This window comes from Platalea leucorodia, assembly GCF_965183815.1.
Source record: "Platalea leucorodia genome assembly, chromosome: W".
Classification (NCBI taxonomy): domain Eukaryota; kingdom Metazoa; phylum Chordata; class Aves; order Pelecaniformes; family Threskiornithidae; genus Platalea; species Platalea leucorodia.
In genome coordinates, this window is record NC_138859.1 from 44,898,349 (window position 1) to 44,918,955 (window position 20,607).

The 20,607-nt window shown below is 44.8% G+C and overlaps 1 protein-coding gene across 1 annotated transcript in view; it reads left to right on the top strand.

Annotated features, from left to right (window-relative positions):
* The window catches only part of LOC309601491 (netrin receptor DCC-like), a gene marked incomplete at both ends in the record, with an annotated part of 597,648 nt that overhangs the window by 404,044 nt on the left and 172,997 nt on the right, over positions 1-20,607 (top strand). The window contains 2 exons of the mRNA XM_082334517.1: positions 8,681-8,837; positions 18,628-18,782. Coding sequence (XP_082190643.1) covers positions 8,681-8,837; positions 18,628-18,782 — 312 coding nt within the window. The remainder of the gene's footprint in view (positions 1-8,680; positions 8,838-18,627; positions 18,783-20,607) is intronic.

The following is a 20,607-nucleotide window of genomic DNA, read 5'->3' on the forward strand; positions in this document are numbered from 1 at the left end:
CTGTGTCCAAACCAAGCTCAGGTATGAAAACAGAAATATCTCGGATATACTGCAGTTAAAGAAATGATAGGAAAGTAGTTTATATCATTTATAGGGGACTTTTTAAAACAAAATAGCGGGTAGTGACCATGCCTGTGCTAAGACTGCCGTTGCTGTGCCGGCACAGCGGGGATGGGTGTGTGGATGTAGCGTATGTCCATGGAGGGCTGCAGCTGCCAGCCTGGGCATCACCAGCTCCCCAAAAATAAATGAAACCGCTAAAACATCTCCTTTCCTCGTGGAGCTGCAGTCACACCTGGTAGTTTGCTGGAACAGCGGTGCCGGGCAGCTCTTGGTACCCAGTATCCTTAGACGTTGGTCAGCAGGACTTTATCTTCGTTGCCTTGACCCAGCCTGTTTTTTTTGCCTAGAGTAGCTCTTAGGTGGCAATAGTTAATGATCTGAGAAAAATAAAATCATTTTCTTCTGACCCTGACCAAGCAGCTTTATTGCGACAATGCAAACGCTGTCATCCCTGTAAATGCCCTCCTCCTTTCGGCCGCTGCGCAAAGCTCTTTGCCTTTCCTGCCTCCATCTTGCTACAGGTTCCAATAATTATTCTTAACTCCCCAAGGGGCCACAGTTGTAGAAGGTACTGTTTTGCACATTTAACAGCAGATAAGCGTCTGGATTACACCTTCCTTAAAATAGCTTTCCGTGTAACCACTGGGCAAAACTGCCCTGGATTAATTGGAATTATGGGGTCTTGTCGTTCTATATTGCACTGCTGAATTTCAAAATAAGCACGGACGGCACATCTTTTGCCTCTTATAGGGGATCCGGACAAATTATATTTTAACCTGTGCTATTCCTTTGATAGTTATTGTAGCCTTCTTCGGTCTGACCTTACCCTTTTGCCGCTCTGACCACCGGACGTGTGCTCTTCCCTGGACTTTCCTTCTGGCCTCTCTTCTTGCTCCCCACCCCAGCACACCTCAGCTTTCAGATCTTGTAGTGAGCATCCCATTTCCCAGCCGTTTATCCTTCTCTTTATTCCATGTGCTTTGCCACCCCTTCGGGGGGCTCTCCCCATGGAAGAGGAGGGAAAAAATGGAAGTTGTTGACTCTTCTCTGGGAGAAGTAAAGGTGCAATGTGGTCGTCTTCTCCCTCTGTCTTCCCTCCAGTGCCTGTCCGTGCACAAAACAGGGCTGGAGGTGAAAGAGTAAATGTTTGATGGATGTTCACCTTGGTTTTCTACCTGCTACTGAAAGGTGGTCAGCCTTTGGAACAGGCTGCCCGGGGAAGTGGTTGAGTCTCCATCCCTGGAGGTATTTAAAAGACGGGTAGACGTGGTGCTTAGGGACATGGTTTAGTGGTGGGCTTGGCAGTGATAGGTTAACGGTTGGACTTGATGATCTTGAGGGTCTTTTCCAACCTGAACGATTCTATGATTGCAGTGACGAGCAGAGAATAAAACCCTGGAATAGCACGGCTGGTTGCAGGTGTAGGCTAGAGGGCGGTTCAGATGTCCTGAGTTTCAGGGGGGTGGGGAAGGGTCTGTTGGTGCTGGGTTTTGGGGCATGGCCCTCTGGGCATTTTTCCTTCACTAACTGCGGTCGCAGCTGCAAAGCCTAATGCTCCATCCTTGGGGACGGATCCTCTGCAAGCATCAACAGCACCTCCCTATCAAGAGGAGCGTGTAGGAGGAGATCGACCGGCTTGTCTTTCGCGGAGGTGTCCCTGTTTACTAGTCTGAGATCACGCCTTTTAGCGAATAACTAGCCTCCTTCCTCCCACTATCACAAGTTGGCAATTAAGATGGTTTCCTTACGTGCCTCTCTCGCCTGTATTTGAGAAAATGAGGCTAGAGAGACAAGAGAAGCACTGGCGTGTATTTAGCTTCTGATGCGGTTGTTATTGCGTAGGGTGGAACTATCAAAATCTCCCCAGCCTCTGTGAGATTTTGTATTTCAGATACGTACGTGCTGTTTCCAAAGCGCTATTGGCCTAATCCTGCGAGGTGCTGAGGCGGGAGCGAATTCCTCCTACAGTAGCATCAGGCGTTGTTGACACACGTGAACTTCAGTGATTTATAGCAAGGTTTGTAATGTCATAAAAGAGGCATAATAAAAATTAGTACTGCATGACTTGTTTCTAAGAACATCATTATGGCACCAAGTAATAATGAATTACTGTGCAAGAAGCCAGAAGGGAGGAAGTATGTATGGCAACGAGGACAGATCTTTTATTTGGTAAATTAGTATCGCTGCATATGGGCTGAAAATGTCTAAACATATGCTGATGTACCCTGACACCCTGGCATGTGCTCCGTGTCGTTGGTAAAACCCGATGCGTGTGAACACATCGAATGTAGATGCGTGCACTCGCATACGAGCGGTGCCGACGTGATCTCTGCTGGCGTTCGGAGGATGGATTTGAGCGCGTGACGCCTGAAGAAATGCTTTTTGAATGTGACGCTTTGAAACTGTGTTGTATGGTTAATCGGCTGGATAAAAACTGGAAAGGCCAAATTTTGTAAACGGTCCCCAGGAAAGGTAATAGGAGTTGCTTGTGCGGAAAAGAGCATTTTGTTTGACCATAAGTAACAAGCTAACAGTAACTTGTCCAATCTGATACTTATTTGGGGCAGTAAATTATGCCTATTTCATATCTCCACGAAGGTCATCTGGTAGAACATCTGCTTTTTTCCTAGCTGTTGGAAACAAGAGCAAAATGTAATTATTGAATGATCAGACCAAAACACTGCGATGCGTTTGGTTCTTGTTTCTCCATTTCACTAATTCGCATCCATTTAATCACTTAGCGTGGGATGGTGAGAGCTCCTGGATCCATGTCCCAGGGCTTTCGCCGGGAACGTCTTCCCGCCGCACGTTAGCGTTGGGTTTTAGAAGCGGCATGGAGGATGGGTGACGAAATCCATCGTTGCATCATGAAATTTCAAATGAAATTTTTAACAGCCTGTGTGAAATGCAGATTTTTTTCCTTGCGTTCCCCTCTCAAGGCATGTACTAGATGGCTTAACGTGGTTAGTGCCTCCAGACAGATGGGCTTCAGGCCCCGGGGTCCCTGCGCCAAAGGATGATCCCTCGTACCGAAACCAGGTTCTTTAGTGGCCCAAACCCTCTGTCCTTGGCTGTTTTCCTTGATCTGGAGGAAAACAGATCTTGTTTACTGTCCCAACCTGCTCGTGGATGTATCTGGGATATGTAAGTTGTGGATTGCTTTGATATTCGGCGTTTGTCTAAATGAATCTTCCAGCGTGAAAGTAACACTGTGTAAAATACAGCTCCTCTCGTCTGCTGATCTCAGTGCGGTCTGTTAAATTAGAAACAATTAGTGATGTGTTACGGATTTAATATTAATTGCAAATTCATATTTGTATGATAGCCAGTGCAAAGTAAAAATAGGAAACTCATGCTCTACACCCCAACTTTCCATTTTGTTTAGAGTTGTTCTACTTCTTTCCCTAATGAACATGAATATTGATTTATTTTTTTTTTTAAAGAACATAAACTAAGAATTTTTATTTTAATCCCCTTTTTAAAATTTAATAAAAATTTTAATTAGATTTTTCGGTCCGTCATTGCTGTGCGGGTGACAGCCGTGGGTCCGTAACCATCCCTGAGGCTTTGCCCCAGGAATCGCTGTTGGCCCCTCAGCTTCCCGAGCTGCCCGCGGTTCTGCTATTTAATGGCATGGCCCCGTTAAAATACAAACTAAATAGGAACTATTCCTAAAATGAAATGGGAATAATTCTTTCCAGAGTGCCTATGCTCTAAAAAAGGAGGAATCCACCAAAATGGATATCTATTACAGATCAGCTTCTTTAAGGATGTTTTACTGGAAGAGCGCGTCGCTTTTTCAGGTCCTAGGTGTTACATATGCAGCATCTCTTGAGTTACAGATATTGCTGCAGCGCGATTTTTTTTCTCACTTATAACTTTCACAGTTTGCTCTGTGGAAGGTGTAAGATGGGTCAAAAAGATTCTGAATAAAAAAAAAAAAAAAATAAAAGACGGAATTGTCTGAATGCAGGAGTGCGACAAAAGGCTGGGTTGACCAGGCCATGGCTGTACTGAGCAACAGCAGACAATAAGCACATATTTGATGTTATATCTGGAATTAAAATTCCATGTAAATTGCTTTTCCTTTTAACACTGAGGCTTTGGAGATGAGAAGAGATTCACGTTCTTATGTCATACTTGCAATCCATGCTGTACGAATGAGAGATTTAAAGTGCTAAGCCCAAGGAAAATATTGCGGGGGGAGCGGGGAAGAGACTTGAATTAATCCACAAGGTTTATATTTTAACTTGAATAAAACATCTTGGGTTTTTTCCTGAAATGAAATGCTTAAACCCTGAATGTTCCTTTTATGTTTTAAATACAATCAGTGAAATTTCCAAAAGTCTTTTAAAACTGAAATAGATTAAAAATTCATCTCTATATTAAAAAAAAAAATAAATCAAGGAATTGAAATAGTTGTTAGAAGGCATAAAAAAATATTTTGAGGTAGTGTCTTGGCTGAAAATTTTCATTTGATGTCTTGAAATGTCATTTTGGCATCGGGGTATGTGGGATATTTAGGGGGAAGTGTGATTTGCAGCAGGAGGTTGAAGATTGTAAGTGTGATAGTTTTCTCATTTTTGCTGAAAAAGTAGCGAGTTTCCAATCCTATCAGCAAGCTCTAATTGACAGTATTTTAAAAGTCTAGATAGCCTATAGTAGGTGTTCTTATTTTAAAAGTGTAAAACAGTGGCAATTGCTTGAATAGCTTTTGCTTAGGTAAGGTTATAATTAAAAAAAAAAACATACTACATGGATAATGTACATTAACCACTTTCTGTGAGATACAGGCAGTTCCTATATATAGCCCAATCTCCTTCTGTATTAATTTATCCCCCAGAAAAAGAGTATAATTTTTAATTTAGGTGGGTGGCAACATGGTATAACTGGCTTAAATGTTGCACGTGAATTAAATACGAATAACTAAAATCATGCAAATTTTAATTGCTTTAAAAGCAGAGAAGTCAAGCCTCCTCTTTATCAGTTCAGAACTTGCTCCTCAATGCAGGTGACCAGGATAACTTTTAGATCAACATTACTGACATCCAAGAGCAACATTTTCTGTATACACAGGAACTTTTCAGCTTATTTTTCATCTTAAACTTGCAACTTCTTTCCTTAAACTTCTTTCCCTTTTCTGCCAACTTGGTAAATACGTTTAAAAAAAAAGGCAAATGAATATTTTTTTTGTACAGAGGTACAGAACTGTGCTGAGGTCTCTGTGTGTGTGTATATATGCACATATATATATATATATGTATACACGCACACACATATATATACACCCATACACGCACACACACAAAGTCCCTGTGAGCGCTCAGGAGAGAACATGAGACATTTTATAACTTGGATTTAGAGGATTTGCATCCATGTCTTTTACCGGGAGAGGCTCATGAATAAACCCATGCCATCTCTTGCCACCTCTGCTTAGCAATAAGAATGTCATATCGTCTTGATACCAAATCCCTTGTGGGATATAATTACAAGGTTGGGTTTTTTTGTTCGTTCATTCATCATCTCTTCTTGTATATCCCACGTAAGCTTTTGCTGGTCGCTAACAACACAATTTAAAGGGTAGGCAGCTGCTGCTAATAGGATCTCCTCCCTACCTGCCTGCAGACACGTACATATATGTTTAAAAAAAAAAAAAAAAAATCAAACCAACCTGTGAAAAGCAGTAAAAAACTCCCTGCCTCTTTGAACGAGGTCTCATATTCCTATTATATTTAATTACAAACGGCCCATGACTGCTGCGTATGGGAAGCAGTGGCGAAGTGGGATGTCACACGCAATGTTTTGCCTTTAGTTGGTTTAAAACCCCATAAACAGTTGGCCTTGCGCATGTTTTATAACTGCTCTGTATTTTACCTTTAAATAAAAGCTGTAAACAAGCAGGTCCTGAACACCTACGTCAAGCATATTTCTACATTTTTGAAGAAGGTTTGCTTTAGGAGTGCAAGGATGGGTCCTACTGGCAAAATAATAATAATAATAAGGTCTCAAAACTCACCGCTGATTTGGATTGCAAATAACGGGGGATTTGATTCTGAATTTGAGGTGCCCCATTTGGCTTCCTAAATGGAAACACGAAGATCCGTTCCGATCAGGCCTATATTGAGACCTTCTCTGTTGATCATAGAGTCATTTATATATGTGGAAAATGAATCAAACAGCCCGGTTTTATGCTCGCTTTGTACAGAGGTAGACGATTATTCGCGCTGCCACGAGAGCAGAGAAAGATGCACTTTGCAAGGAGTTAATATAAACCACATCAGGCTAAAATCAGAGCCTGCCAGACTCTGATGAAGATGGCTTAACCAGCGGTGGATTGATCTTGTGTAGTCATATGAAAGATTGAAGGATTTCAGACATTACTCGCTGAGATAATTTCAGGTTATATGTCTCTCTATATTGTACTATTGTACTGTATATGTTTGCTATTCACTGCTCGCAACAATAAAAGTGAAATTGCTTTTGTCAGTGATAGCTCTACCGAGTTTACCGAAAGCCAGAGTAAAACACGTGCTCAGCGGACTGGAGCTTCCGTCCCAATCTCGCTGCTTTTCACCTCAGTTTTTCGCTATTGTTTTCCGAAGTTGGCACCTAGCAGGGCAGCCGCTGCCGCATCCACGAGCAGGAGGTCACGATGGATTCACCTCCACATTTTAGATACTTATTCAGCATCTTTAAAGGGTAGATACCCTTGTTTGGTAGTTTGAGTAGCCCTTTGGGCTCCATCATCTGTGTTAGGTAGATGTCCTCATTTCCTATGGCGGGGAGCTTGGACACCCATATATACGTAGTCACGTATGCGTAGTCACCTGAATGTACGTGTCTGGACTTGGGGCTGATCGTAGCGCAAGTTTCTGAATACTAAAAGGGGTTTTGATGGAAAAGGGGTGCCAGACTGCCGTGTTCCACCGGGAGGATGGATATTTAGTGGAGGAACCACAGACCGGGGTGTTTCATGGGGGAACTGAGAGTTTCTACAGGCCCTTAGGTGCCAAAATAGTTAATAATGGGGCTTCTTCTGAAGTGCTGTGGTTTGATTTTAGGACCAGAACTCAACTGAAAAAGCCTTGTAGGTTTGTCTGTGTGTTTCTATCCAGTCATGCCCTTGGTACTTCTCTAGAGATGTTTGCCTACCGCAGCCTTGTTAGAAGAAGACAATGCGCTTACACTTATAATACATCAGTCAACATATAGAATAGACCAGAAGCCCAAATCTGCTCACTCTTGACCGTGAAGCAAAATAGTCGCATCGTTGTAATATAAATGTACACAGAATTACGCTTTAGTCTTGTGTTTGCACATTATTTAGATCAGTGGCCCATGACTAAGGACGCTAAGCACAATCTCAGTGCAAATAATGGATCACAACTTTGCAGCCAAAAGAGCTGAGACTATGGCTTATTATTTTCTTTCAACACATCATTACTCTGGAAATGCCACTGGGAAATTCCTTAATTCCCTCTGGTTTTGGATTGATCACAATAAGTAGGGGGTAATCATATTTGTTATTAATAATAGCAATATTCATGGCTTTTAATAATAATTTAGAGATAATATAAGAAAATGCTAAGTTAGTACTCAGTGAATGTTGTGCTTTTTACATAAAGCTATTCTTCATAAGCTGTTTAGATAATACAGCGCTGTTAATAATCTCGCAGTAAATTAATGCTACTAATATAGTTCGCAGTACGTGCCTAGGGAGTGACCAAAAAAGATTTGCAATATGAAAAAAAGAAATTGCTTTTTGGTTCGATACCAGTGGTGAAAACCTGCTTTCAAGGGCTGGTGCGGCCTGTGAAATTGGACCTTATACATCACGTTTGCCCTCGGAGAAGGTTAGGTGACTGTGGATGCTCTGTAAGACGCATGTGCTAAATCAGTACGTAGCTGATCAGTTAAATTATTGTTAAAAAATAAATTTTTTTTTTTTTTCATTTTTGTTGATGGGCCAGCTTTCACATGGACTTGGCGGGCAACAACCAAACCCTTAAGAAGTACTGTTCTAAAATGAATTTTACTGCTTGATCTGCAGTTTAGCCATTTCTGGGTTTTGCACGTAGACTGAACACTTCTCCGTATGAAACGGTGTTGATATTAAGTCTGTGTTTTTGTTTTATCCCACTTTAATGTAGTTATGTAGTAAGTCACGTGCCGAAGCACCCTACTTAGTTTCTGCTCTTCCCAGACCAGTCGGGTTGTAGGCTTCAGGCTTTGAGCGGTCAGTTATTGCTTGTTTATGAGGTGAAATACTTCTGCTTGGGGCACAAGAGGCAAAACCAGTGAAACAGGAGTGAACAAAAGAACGTATCATACCGATCGCTCGTATAAGAAATAATTTCCGAGGAAGCAGTCTACTCGAGTTTTGCATGGTGTTGTTCGCTTTAGGGGATGGTTCAGGATGGTGTATTTTAAGGTGTGATTTTACTGTTAGTTTTTTTTCTCTCTCTTTCATCCCCTGTCATTTTCTTCACGCTTATTCCATGCCACCTCGGCCCTTTGTTTCGTAACACCTCAGCCGTGGCCACCACGGCACCTCCCGCCCGCCCCGACACCCCCGTGCCACCGGCCTCTCTGACTGACTCCTCTCCTTCCCCTCCAGCCGTCCCAAGTTCCGGTGTCCTCCCCTCTGCCCCCCGAGATGTGGTCCCTGTTTTGGTCTCCAGCCGATTTGTCCGTCTCAGCTGGCGCCCGCCCACAGAAGCCAGAGGCAGCGTCCAGACGTACACGGTCTTCTTCTCCAGGGATGGCGTCAACAGGTAGGCGTCACCAGACCACGGGTCTCCTCTGGATGGGGGCATAGTCCTAAGAGCGCTTGAGGTCTTTACGAGTACCTTGCAAAGGGTTCTCGACCTTGTGTTCTTCTCCCCGGGGTAAAAGAAGTGTGAAGCTAGAAATGGCTTTTGTTGCTGTATGTTTTTATAGACATCACATCGACATTTGTATAACAGTGCTCATTTTCTCTGGTATCAAGGACCATTTGTGTTGACAGTGGCGTCTACGGATCAGATCTATCAGATCTATCTGTCTATGTCCTCCAGCTATTACTTGACTGCCTAACATCAAGTGTCGTTAGCTCCACGTTTTACCGTTGACCTTCCTCTGAAGACACAGGCTCAAGCGTTCTTTGCATCGCTGGCGGAGGTGAATTTGTTGAGCCCTAATGAACCAGAGAGGAGGACGACTTTTAGAGCGGTGTAAATGGTGTAAGACCTTGAAAACAGCCAGGCAGCGGGCTGTGAAGATTTTACATGATTGCAACTACAGTGGACCAGCCTGGGCTGTTCTGGCCCTGTGGCTTAGAGCTGCACAGCAGATAGCCCTTTCGTGACGATGGCACTGTAGATTGTTTGGTGTTTGCATGATTCCTCATCGTATATGCTCATTTCACACTCCAGAAGGTACTGTATATTTACTTGGGTTTTGTTTTCTTTTCCTAACTTGGTAAATGATTTTATGCCTGAGGAAAATCTTGTGTTTTTCTCTTCCTGTACATCATTATGAAGAACTCGCTCGAAATATCCTGGCCTGTATTTCACTGCCCTCAAGATATACTGCAGCTACTGGCTGGTGACTGGCACTTGTGTGCGTGCTGGTGGGAGCTCAGCTTCTGAGGGGACTTGAATAGGGATCGATATGGAATTGAAAAATGAGCAGATACATATTGGATTCATGAGAGCTAAAGAAGGTGGGACCCCACAGTTATCAGTGAGCTCCTCTTTGCCGCAGCGTGGGCTTATCCTTCATCCGAAAGGCTTCAGTCTTGCAGGCAAAATTTCCTGCCCCTGCCTGGACATTTGCAACATCTCCAACAAGGTCCAGCTTTCTTTAGTAGCCTTATAGATTGGGTTTTATTTGTTTCAATGCTTGTAGACAATTTGATAGCTACAGGAGCAGTACCTGCTGCAAGAGCCAGGTGTCCTAAATAGAACAGCGTATCCATCTCAGCCAGCTGAGCAGCCTTGAAGGGACACGACACCCGAAGCACTCGGGATGAGGGTGCGAAACGCGCTCTCCCTCTGTAAAAGAAAGCTCTTAAATTCAAGTTGGCATTTCTGAGGCCGGTGCTGGAGGCAAGTGTCTTCTGCAGCAGGGTGTCGCTTGCGGGACGAACGGCACGTAGGCAGCGGGGAGGGTTTGTGGCGAAAACACGGGGTAGGAGCCGGGCTTGGGTTTGGTTCACGGGTCAGACGCGGGCATCTCACCTTCCACAACTCCCTCCGAGCCTGACTGCGAGCAGAGAGGGAGAGACAGGAGCAGAGCGAGACAGATGGGGCGGAGGTTTCAGAGTTCAGATCTCCGTCCTGCGTCGGATCGAGTCTCCAGTTGCGGCTAGTTCGTATGAAATGAGAACGACACCTCACTAGAGCGTCAGGAAGGGGATATATTGAAGGTTGGAAGGTATTAATTGGCCCTAGAAAAGTAACTGATGCAAAAAGAGCGATAAATGAGTTCCGTGGGAAGCGAGGATGCTCAGCAGCTGCCTTGTTGCTCCCAGTGTGGGTACCACAGCGGGGTTCGCGTGGCTGAATCAAATGGTTTGGCACAGACGGGACTTAAAGTTTCTCTGCAGCCATCGCCGCCAGTAATAGCAGAACAGGGCACTGTTGTAATCCCGTCTCATTTATTTTAACTCTGTCTCAAAAACATCAGAGTTGCCCCACAGAGCCGGATTGAGGCATTTTCTAACTCAGCCTTTTAGTTTAGCAGTGAGGAGAAAATACTAATATTCGTATGAGGCCTTTAAATAGTGGTGTTTCTGAGATGAAAAAAAGATGTAAAAAGAGCTCACCCCGGGTTCCCTTACACTTCAAAATAATTTTCTTCCAGAATTTCCCTAGTGCTGCTCAAAGTTCTGGGTACCAGAAGGATGCCTTAGTCCCATTCCCAACTAGCTGTGTGCCCAGTTAGCTGTGTGCCTCCTGCGGAAGACGGTGGGCTCTGTGTTAAAATAACTAAACAAATAAATAAAATAAAATAAAACAAAAATTCCACTATGCTTCCTCCAGTAAGAGACTCAAAATACCACCTGCGGTATAAAACTTTTGATTATGCACCCGCAGTCTTACAAACTTTCAGACAAACTGTGCGCTAAAATTAATGTAGTTTTCCTTAAAGGAAAAAAGAAAAAGCTTCCGTGGAATTTTTGACTTGTTTATTGTTTACGCATTATTTTTACAAAAGAGCTATTTTGCTGTTTACAAAAAATAAATATTGGTTTTGACATTAACCTCAGGGATGCAAAGGGATTGTCAGAGAAATTACTGTAAGTCTGGAGTACGGCGATCGTCCCGGGTTCGAGAGCGGGGAGGATTTGCGTGACAGCTGGCAGCACCACCCAGGCCAACACAACACAGAAGGCACACGGCCATTTCGGGGACCGTCCAGAAAAAATAGTCTTTCATGTTTTGAACTCTCTCCTAAGGTTTTTTTTTCAACTCACCCTTTCAAAGAAACCCCTTTTGGAAGTGATTGCACTTATTGCTGTAGCGTAATCACCAGAGCCCTTCTGATGGGATGCTCTTTAATCTTCGTGCTCAGCTAGGCATCCTGCGTGGGATCAAATGGTTTTGCCTGCTGATAAGGATGATTGGAAAGAGCACTTAAAGGTAAAAGGCAAGTTTCTCAGAAAAGGATAAAACAAACCTTAAATCTATTAGAAATAAATAAACAGCCAACCAGTGCACCTGCACTCAGGGAAGTTTCTGGTTGAGATAAAAGTTCAGATTTAAAAGTGAGAGATTCTGTAACATTTAGAATCATAGAATCGTTTAGGTTGGAAAAGACCCTTAAGATCATCGAGTCCAACCGTTAACCCAGCACTGCCAAGGCCACCACTAAACCATGTCCTCGAGCACCACGTCTACCCTTCTTTTAAATCCCTCCAGGGATGGGGACTCAGCCCCTGCCCTGGGCAGCCTGGGCCAGGGCCTGACAGCCCTTTGGGGGAAGAAGTTTTTCCCCATACCCAACCCAACCCTGCCCTGGCGCAGCTTGAGGCCGTTCCCTCTCGTCCCATCGCTTGTTCCTGGGGAGCAGAGACCGACCCCCCCGGCTCCAGCCTCCTTTCAGGCCGTTGCAGAGAGCGATGAGGGCTCCCCTCAGCCTCCTCTTCTCCAGGCTGAGCCCCCCCAGCTCCCCCAGCCGCTCCTCCCCAGCCTTGTGCTCCAGCCCCTGCCCCAGCCTCGCTGCCCTGCTCTGGCCACGCTCCAGCCCCTCCATGGCCGCCTTGGGGTGCGGGGCCCAGCGCTGAGCACAGCACTCGAGGGGCGGCCTCACCAGTGCCCAGCGCAGGGGCACCATCACCTCCCTGCTCCTGCTGGCCACACCGTTCCTGATACAAGCCAGGGTGCCACTGGCCCTCTTGGCCACCTGGGCACCCTGCTGGCTCGTGTCCAGCGGCTGTCGACCAGCACCCCCAGGCCCTTTCCCGCCGGGCAAAGGCCGATATATAGCAGGCTGTTGAGGAAAAAATGAGCAGAAATAGAGGATTTAATGTATAGGATCTGTTAGTAGATACGTAATTCTTAGTATACATTTGATTGTGCTTATTTTCTGTTAAAATATAGTGCACTGTAATAATAGACTATAATGCATAAATTTCGATGGATATCACTCTTCAAGGTGTACACACACAGAGTCCATAAAAATTCATCCTGCCAAGCATGAGAACTGTTCCAGAAGAGAAAGGAGCTATTTTAGGTTTCACTTGGTGTTATAAGCTCATTCAAAAAAACCCCTTTTTATACACAAGTAATAAGGTCACCCAAAAGATTAAAAATGCAGAGTTTACCCATGTAATGGGTAAATCTCTGGCTTTTTGATTTACGTCCCATTTTACTGCTGGGATGCTGCCGAGATGGTGAGCTCTTGGGAACGGGGTGTCCCTGTGTGCTGCAAGGGCGGCGGTGCTGCTTCATCTCCGGCATCTCTCACATCCACATGCTGTTGAAACTTTAATTTTAGTTAATTTTTTTTTTTTTTTAAGCTAGAGGCAGTCTTCAGGTGGGAAGCATTGGATCCATCTGCAGCTTTAACCCCCTTCCAAACCAACAGCGTTTGTGTTTGGATGTTACCCACGTTTAATTGCAAACTGAATTAAAGTAGCAATTTTTTGGTCCGAGCATTTGCAAAATGGGCCAGATTCGATATTTCAATCCACAGCCAGGTTGAAATGTTGATCTGATTTTGATGTTCGGATTTTCTCTCAGCCTCATGGTTTGTTCCCTCTTCTCATCTGTCTCTGCTGGTTTGCTTCTCAATGAGCAAGCATTGATTCACGCAGGCATTTGATATTTATGCGGCAGTGTATTAGTCACCACAAAGAAAGAGACATTGTTTATTTTTGCTGATTTGCTCTTGATCTATCTCTGAACCAAAAAATAACTCCGCAAAGGTACTCTCAAGACATATTTAATTACCTGTGCGCAGTTTTAAATGAATTCTGCCTTCCCGGTGAGAATTTACATTGCTATATTTAAAATTTAAAATTTAATTTGCAATAAAAAATTCACTATATTTATTTATAAATAATGAGATCTATTTATACGGCAATATATTTCTGTTTAGCATTTTAGATGAGGCACAAAGCCCAAGAATACCATTCCGTTTTTGATGGCAACCTTTGAAATATCAAGTTGACTTAAATAATGCGTCCTGATTTGTAGCTGTCCTTCTTTTTTAATGGACTATTAGAAAACATTTTTCCCAACAAATGAAATTAAATGCTCTGATCTGAAAAAGAAAACAAAAGAAAAAGCAAATGACCCTGGAAATCAGCAGTATTACAGCTGAATGTAAAACCCGTTGACAAAGGACTCTTTTGCAAGATTGCGACCAGTTTTATTTTTAGTTGAACATTCGCTAGAACTTCTTTTCGGTGGCAAATTAATAAATGCCTAGATAGTCACAACAAGGTAATAGATCTCCCAGTTTAGCTTCCTGCATGTTGCAGACTGAAGAAATGAATCAAGGGACCGCTTAATTGAATACAAAACCTTATATTTGATTAAAGCCTATCTTCAGAATTCAGCTGAAGTTCTAAAATATCATTCCCAGATGATCTATTTACATTAGGTTTGAGGTTTGCTTATTATAATCAAGGACTTTATGTTATTTTGTGGGAGAATGATAACGGGAGATAAAAAAAAGAACTCAGGGTAGTAAAAGTCCGTCCATTTTAAAATTAATAGTATTCATTTCACAGCAAGGAGCATTAATGTGACTTGTCTTACTTGAAGTAACTAATTAGGTGTTTGAAACATTATAAAAGCATTTGTTACACACCTAAGAGATATATGGGAACTGTAATTATCTTTTTTTACATGCTGATATCCTAACGTAACATGATCTTCAGTCACTGGAAATTACATGTCGAAGCCTCCATTTTACAAGAAAGTGGATGACTTTAGTCAAGGTCTTTTATTTTTAGACTGTAATTTATGGCCCAGATGGGTTCGAAAAAGAAAACCCCAAATGTAAAGATGCATGATTGGAGGATGTTTGGTGCTTTTTAGATTATTCCGGCATTGCTGTAGCATCTGTCGTGCGTTAACCCCTCGCTGGGAAGCAGGATGGACTTTTGTAGGTGGGTGACACTCATCTCGCCTAACTTCAGCCTGAGTGCGTGCCAGCGGGGCAGGGCACTGGGGCTCAAGGGAGAAAGACAGCCCCGTGTTTTACACAATCCATCTGACGTGTTTTAGACATCTATTTTACAAAGACGAGCGTAGTGTTGTTATATTCTTAAGGAGCTTTTTTTCCTCTTTGCTAGCTGGAGGGTTTAAGGCGGCGTAGAAGACGTCACTGCCCAGCGTGACGTTGGCAGGTGGCCCATTCAAACAAAAGGGATAATTTTAGGGATAATTTTTTCTCACGGCTCATAATTACATTGCCACAGAAACCAAAAACAGTGGGGTCAGAGAACTGACAGTTTGAGGGAGATGGACCCACATGGGTGCCTGTGATGATCTGGGTGCCGAAATTCCTGAAACCTTTGAGCAAGAGCTCTACGTCAGGAGAATAACCAGGTATTTCTGTCCTGTGCCAAGAGAATAACCAGATATTTCTATCCTGGTTCACTTACTCCTCTAAATGTCTGTTATCTGGCTGCTGCCAGGCTGTGAGATGGGGCCGGGTGGGCTGCTGGATGTTCTCGCATCTCAGCCTGCCCAGAGGGAAACCTCAGCCCTTTCTTTTGCTTCATTCCTCTTGATCTCAGTCCTGGGCTGTTTGATTATTATTCAGTCTTGTAGGAAAATCTGGAACTTTTTTTTTTATACAGTCTATTTCTTATGGTTTTTGAGTTACAAGGTCTTGCACTGCCCATCAGCTTCTGGTGTTGCATTTGGAAGGTACTCTACATCTGATAGCTAGAAAACTCAAGCTATAGAAAGTAAAACATATAAAGATTTAATTTGCTCAGTGCTTTCTTGAGTTGCACGGAGGGAACATGCTGGCTGGCCAAGAACGGGGAAACTTCCCTCTGTGATTTTTCAGCATGGGCTGGGGACAGCCCAGGGCTTCTCCAGTTCAATGCTGCTCCCAAACTGGAGCTCCTGGTTTGCACAGAGAAGTGTCCTGAGAGATGGACTTCAGTATCACCACTGAAATCCAATGGAAGATGAACACTGAAGGTGCTGAGATTGCGTTTGAAGATGATTGCGTGAGAGTCTAATCAAAGGCACTTGCTTGGATGCTTCCGAGTGGCCGAGGCTGGGACGCAATGCAGCAAATGCAGATCTGAGAAGAGGAACGGCAGCCCCGGGTCTCCTTGTGCCTCTGCGACCTCAGTATCGGCTACAAAACGGCCTGTGTCAGAATTTCACTCTTCATCGCAGCACTTCACACCCGCATCCCCAACTACACAAGATGAGCGAGTTGTGCTGGTTCAGCCCCTTTAGTCTAAAACGCAGCTTTGATTCGGCTCAGGAGGTCACTCAACAGCAACGTCGGTGCCGAGGGCACCAGATATGCGTACTTTTTTTCTTTCTTTCTTACTAGATAATCGGAAAAGACTTACTGAAAGAGTGCTACAAACCATTCCGCTTCTCCAGACTTGCGTATATGTATCGCCACAGGTACCGCTGTCGCAGAGAAGTGTTAAAACGGAGATCCGACTGGAGTTTTCTTCAATCACGTCATCTCCTTTTTCTTCTCTCGCTTCTTTACTGCTATTTTGGGACTGAAAGGCAGTCTTGTTGCTTCTTTTCCATTAAAAAAAAAAAAAAAAAAAAAAGATGTATACAATGAGATATAGTTTCCAGCAGTCCCATCATCCTGCAGGTAGGAAGTCTGCTGGAATAGAGGCATTAAACTCCCGTTGTCTCTGCTAAGGGATGATCCGACCGTTTATCCCCAGGGAACGTTCACCCAAGCTTTGTTCAGTCAATCCTCGGAGGGCTGGAGCGACGGTGGAGCCTGGCGCTCAGAGGACAGGACCGTTCTTTGGTCTGAGAAATTCCATTTTGAGGAAACGTTCCCCAAAGGGACAATAATCTCCGTTCTCTGAATTGCTGCTATGCCTAGTGCAGCCCAGACAACCGCGGCAGCGCTACGCGAAGTTTGGCAATTAGCTGATTCAGTCTTAAATGATTTTGTTTCTGCAGCGTGAAATCTACCTTTTTGTTGTTGCTTTTCAGAGGGCTTCTAGGAAAGGAGAGGAGCGACGTACGCCACCCATAGTAAATGGGTTACAAAAGCAATTTTACCTACTTCTGTTTGCAGATTGTCCATGAAATGGCTGTGATTTCATCCAATTTAAACCCTGCTTTGCTGTTTAGGGATTGTGTTTTTCCCGGATAATCCCACGTTAATGACTCCTAGGCTGGACCTTTCTCACCAGTCGTTTCCTCTCACAAAGCCACGGCTAGGCAGAGCTTTGCTTGACCCAAGGCAGAGATGCCAGTGCCAGGGTGCAGATACCTCTTTAGCTCTGGGTGCTTCTGGTGCCAGGAAGAATTATATGGTCCTTGCCCTGATGGGAGGATGATGTCCTGCGTGTCTCGCTGGCCCGGGGCTGCCACCTCCCGATGTCTGGGCTCCGCCTTTATTCTGGAGACCACCACTGGCCAGTTACCCCGGGACTCCCCACTGGGAGCAGCTAATGGAGGAGTATCAATTGCGTTTTTTGCCATGGCTCAGTGCTGGCAAACTGCTGGCCAAGTTGGGCAGAAACCCAGCTGATGCAGGCAATAGCGAGCTGCGGTGTCTCTTGAAGCAAATTTGGTGCGGGACAGCAGGCGGGCTTGCTGTTGCTCCTGGCGAGGAGAAGTACCTGCTGCCCGCAGGCACCAGTTTCCCAGCACAGCTGATGGCCAAGTTTGCATATGTGAGATGGTGTCTGACCTTCTTTCCACATTAGAATCTGAGAATTGTTTAGGTTGGAAAAGACCCTTAAGATCATCAAGTCCAACCGTTAACCCAGCACTGCCAAGGCCACCACTAAACCATGTCCCTAAGCACCACATCTCCCCGGCTTTTAAATCCCCCCAGGGGTGGGGACTCAGCCCCTGCCCTGGGCAGCCTGGGCCAGGGCCTGACAGCCCTTTCGGGGAAGAAGTTTTTCCCAATACCCAACCCAACCCTGCCCTGGCGCAGCTTGAGGCCGTTCCCTCTCGTCCCATCGCTTGTTCCTGGGGAGCAGAGACCGACCCCCCCGGCTCCAGCCTCCTTTCAGGCCGTTGCAGAGAGCGATGAGGGCTCCCCTCAGCCTCCTCTTCTCCAGGCTGAGCCCCCCCAGCTCCCCCAGCCGCTCCTCCCCAGCCTTGTGCTCCAGCCCCTGCCCCAGCCTCACTGCCCTAAACAGCAACTGGGAGAAGGTTGCCCCAGAACTGCCTGGGTGCTCGTCTTGCCCGGGGTTTTCATTCTAGAGCTATGAAATGATGGGTGGTAGCCGCATCCTAGCAAAGGCTCTGTGTTGTCCCTTTGCCTGTGAAACAGCTGCATCTCACTTCCTCTATCAGAGCTGTGTTCCATTATTGAACAGCTATTTCTTTCTATCAATTTTTCTTTTTTGTTATATTAAGAAAGGCATAGAACCAATGCACTGTGTACCTTATGAAGTGTTAAAATACAAGTTGTCTTTGTAGCGCTCGCAACATTCCCAGTGGGGCCCGTTACTTGAATTAGGCTTTTTAAAGTAAAAGTCAAAAAAACCCCTATAGACAAACAAGCGTTGAACTGAAGTTTGATAAGTAATCATACTTTGCAGGCTACCAGCTGCATAAATAGAATCATAGAATCGTTAAGGTTGGAAAAGACCCTTAAGATCATTGAGTTGAACCATTAACCTGTCACTGCCAGTCCACCACTAAACCATGTCCCCAAGCACCACGTCTACCCGTCTTTTAAATACCTCCAGGGATGGAGACTCAACCCCTTCCCTGGGCAGCCTGGGCCAATGCTTGACCACCCTTTTGGTGAAGAAGTTTTTCCTAATATCCAACCTAAATCTGCCCTGGTGCAGCTTGAGGCCGTTTCCTCTCGTCCTAAATAAGCAATGCTCTGAGATCCAAATGCATTTTAATATGTTTTTTTGCTTCGTTTTAGGGAGCGGGCAGTCAACACATCTCAGTCTGGGACGCTTCAACTTACCGTGGGCAACCTGAAGCCGGAGGAGACCTACACCTTCCGAGTGGTGGCATACAACGAGTGGGGACCGGGAGAGAGCTCGCAGCCCGTCAAGGTCGCCACGCAGCCGGAGCGTGAGTGTGCGCAGGCTCGGGGTCTTGGCGAGGGTGGCAGCAAGGGCTGTAGCCGTGAACTGCAGCCCTGCGGTTCTCGCGGTGCGTTGCTTTAAGGTTTTCTCCTCTTAGAAAATATGACCTAGTCCTTACGCACGGTGAAGAAAACCTTTCCTCAATTTGTAATATTTCTTGCAGAGCATCTGGCTGCTCCACAGCAGCATATTGCTAGTTTTTATCATGATTTTGATGATCAAACATCCCGTTTTCTATTATGTGACAGCATAAAGGATATCAAAAGCTATGCTATGGTACATAAGGAGTTGTTTTTTTACCAGGAAACGTGGTAAACTTACTGAAGGATACAAAAACTTTCCGCTGGAGTAAACGCTTTGGCTTATTGGTGTTTAAAAGCAAATATTTTCTATTAGTTAATGCTTAGCAGTAAGCTTGTTTTATAAATCTTTGGAGCAGGTGGGAACCTTTCAGCAGACGCTTTTTCTGTAGGTCTCATTTTATCGTATTTGCGCACGTCTGGTCTCAAGAAAGAAGAGAAATTTCTTCTGGTTGAGTTTGTCCTTTTGCAGTTTTTTCTCGCTTGGAAGGTCCAAGAAGGGCTGTTGCAGAGAGAGAATTGAAACATTATTTGAGCCTTTCCGTGGCAAAATTAATCCTTCAGAAGAATTGGCCGTACCAAGGGGATTGTATCTAGTTCTTAGGACAGAGATGGGTGCTGTGGCTCGTGCCGATGGGCACTGGACTGCTTTGGTGACCCGTAGGGGTGATGGTGGGATGCTGGGCTGCTTTTATGCTCCGTCAGTAAGCCGCGGCCAGAATACGTTCATCCTCTGTAATAAGGTGGAAAATCTAACGCTTAACACAAGCACAGAAACTGTTTTACATCGTCACACCTTGCCACGTACAGAAATTTCACCGAAAGGCAATATTTGTCTGAAAACCCCTCGTTGTGTGAAGATAGCAGCTGGGCTGGAAACCCCTGAAATGTGTTTTCTTGATTCATTGCCGGAGGTGACTGGGAGCTGGGAGCAGGTAGAGGAGGTGGGAATGGCTCTCCACGGGGGGTGGAGGAGAAGAAGAGCTTGGAAGCAAATCCTGTGATAAGGCGAGCCTCCGGAGATGGCTTTAGGTGGCTTTTGAACTGTTGGGTTCCTTTTACAGCTAAGCTGAGCCCCAGGAAAGGTGTCTATGAGGGCCAGGGACAGCATGGGCGACGTCCCCTGACCAGGCGAGGGATGTTGTGAACAAGGGAAGAAGGGACCGTTCAACTTACCCTTATTCTGTGATTTGGTGTCTATAGCTTTGTTTATCACAAAACCTGAATTTTCCTCCCTGTCATCACTTCCCAGCCCCCTGAGACTGGTGATGTTAGTGAAATATCACCCGAGACGTGGAGCTTTCTGGTTTTTCTGGATGGCCTTGCGTTTCAGATGCATCTGCAATTCCTGCTCGGAGATTGCACTGCCGCTTATTGCCCTTATTTGCAGTTAGGCAACTGCCATGGGCAAACAAAAGCAAGGTTGTGTCCTAGCCCTTTGTGGGGAAGTAAGTCTTGAGAGTCAGTTTATGAATTTGAGCCTTTGGAAAGTAAGGGATTAATAAGTAACCATCGGCATCATTTATCTATTAGTAATTTATCTCTGCTTGGACACATGCACAAATGCACATATAGACATTTCGGTATATGTTTGTGGTTTATATATGTATTTTTATATATATATTTACAGAAGAAAAATAACATTTTAATTGGGAAAATGCCTTCCTCCTTGCAAAGCCCCAGTGAAAAGCGGGCGCCGCTACCCCCTGCTGTTACCATCTGAAGCTGCCA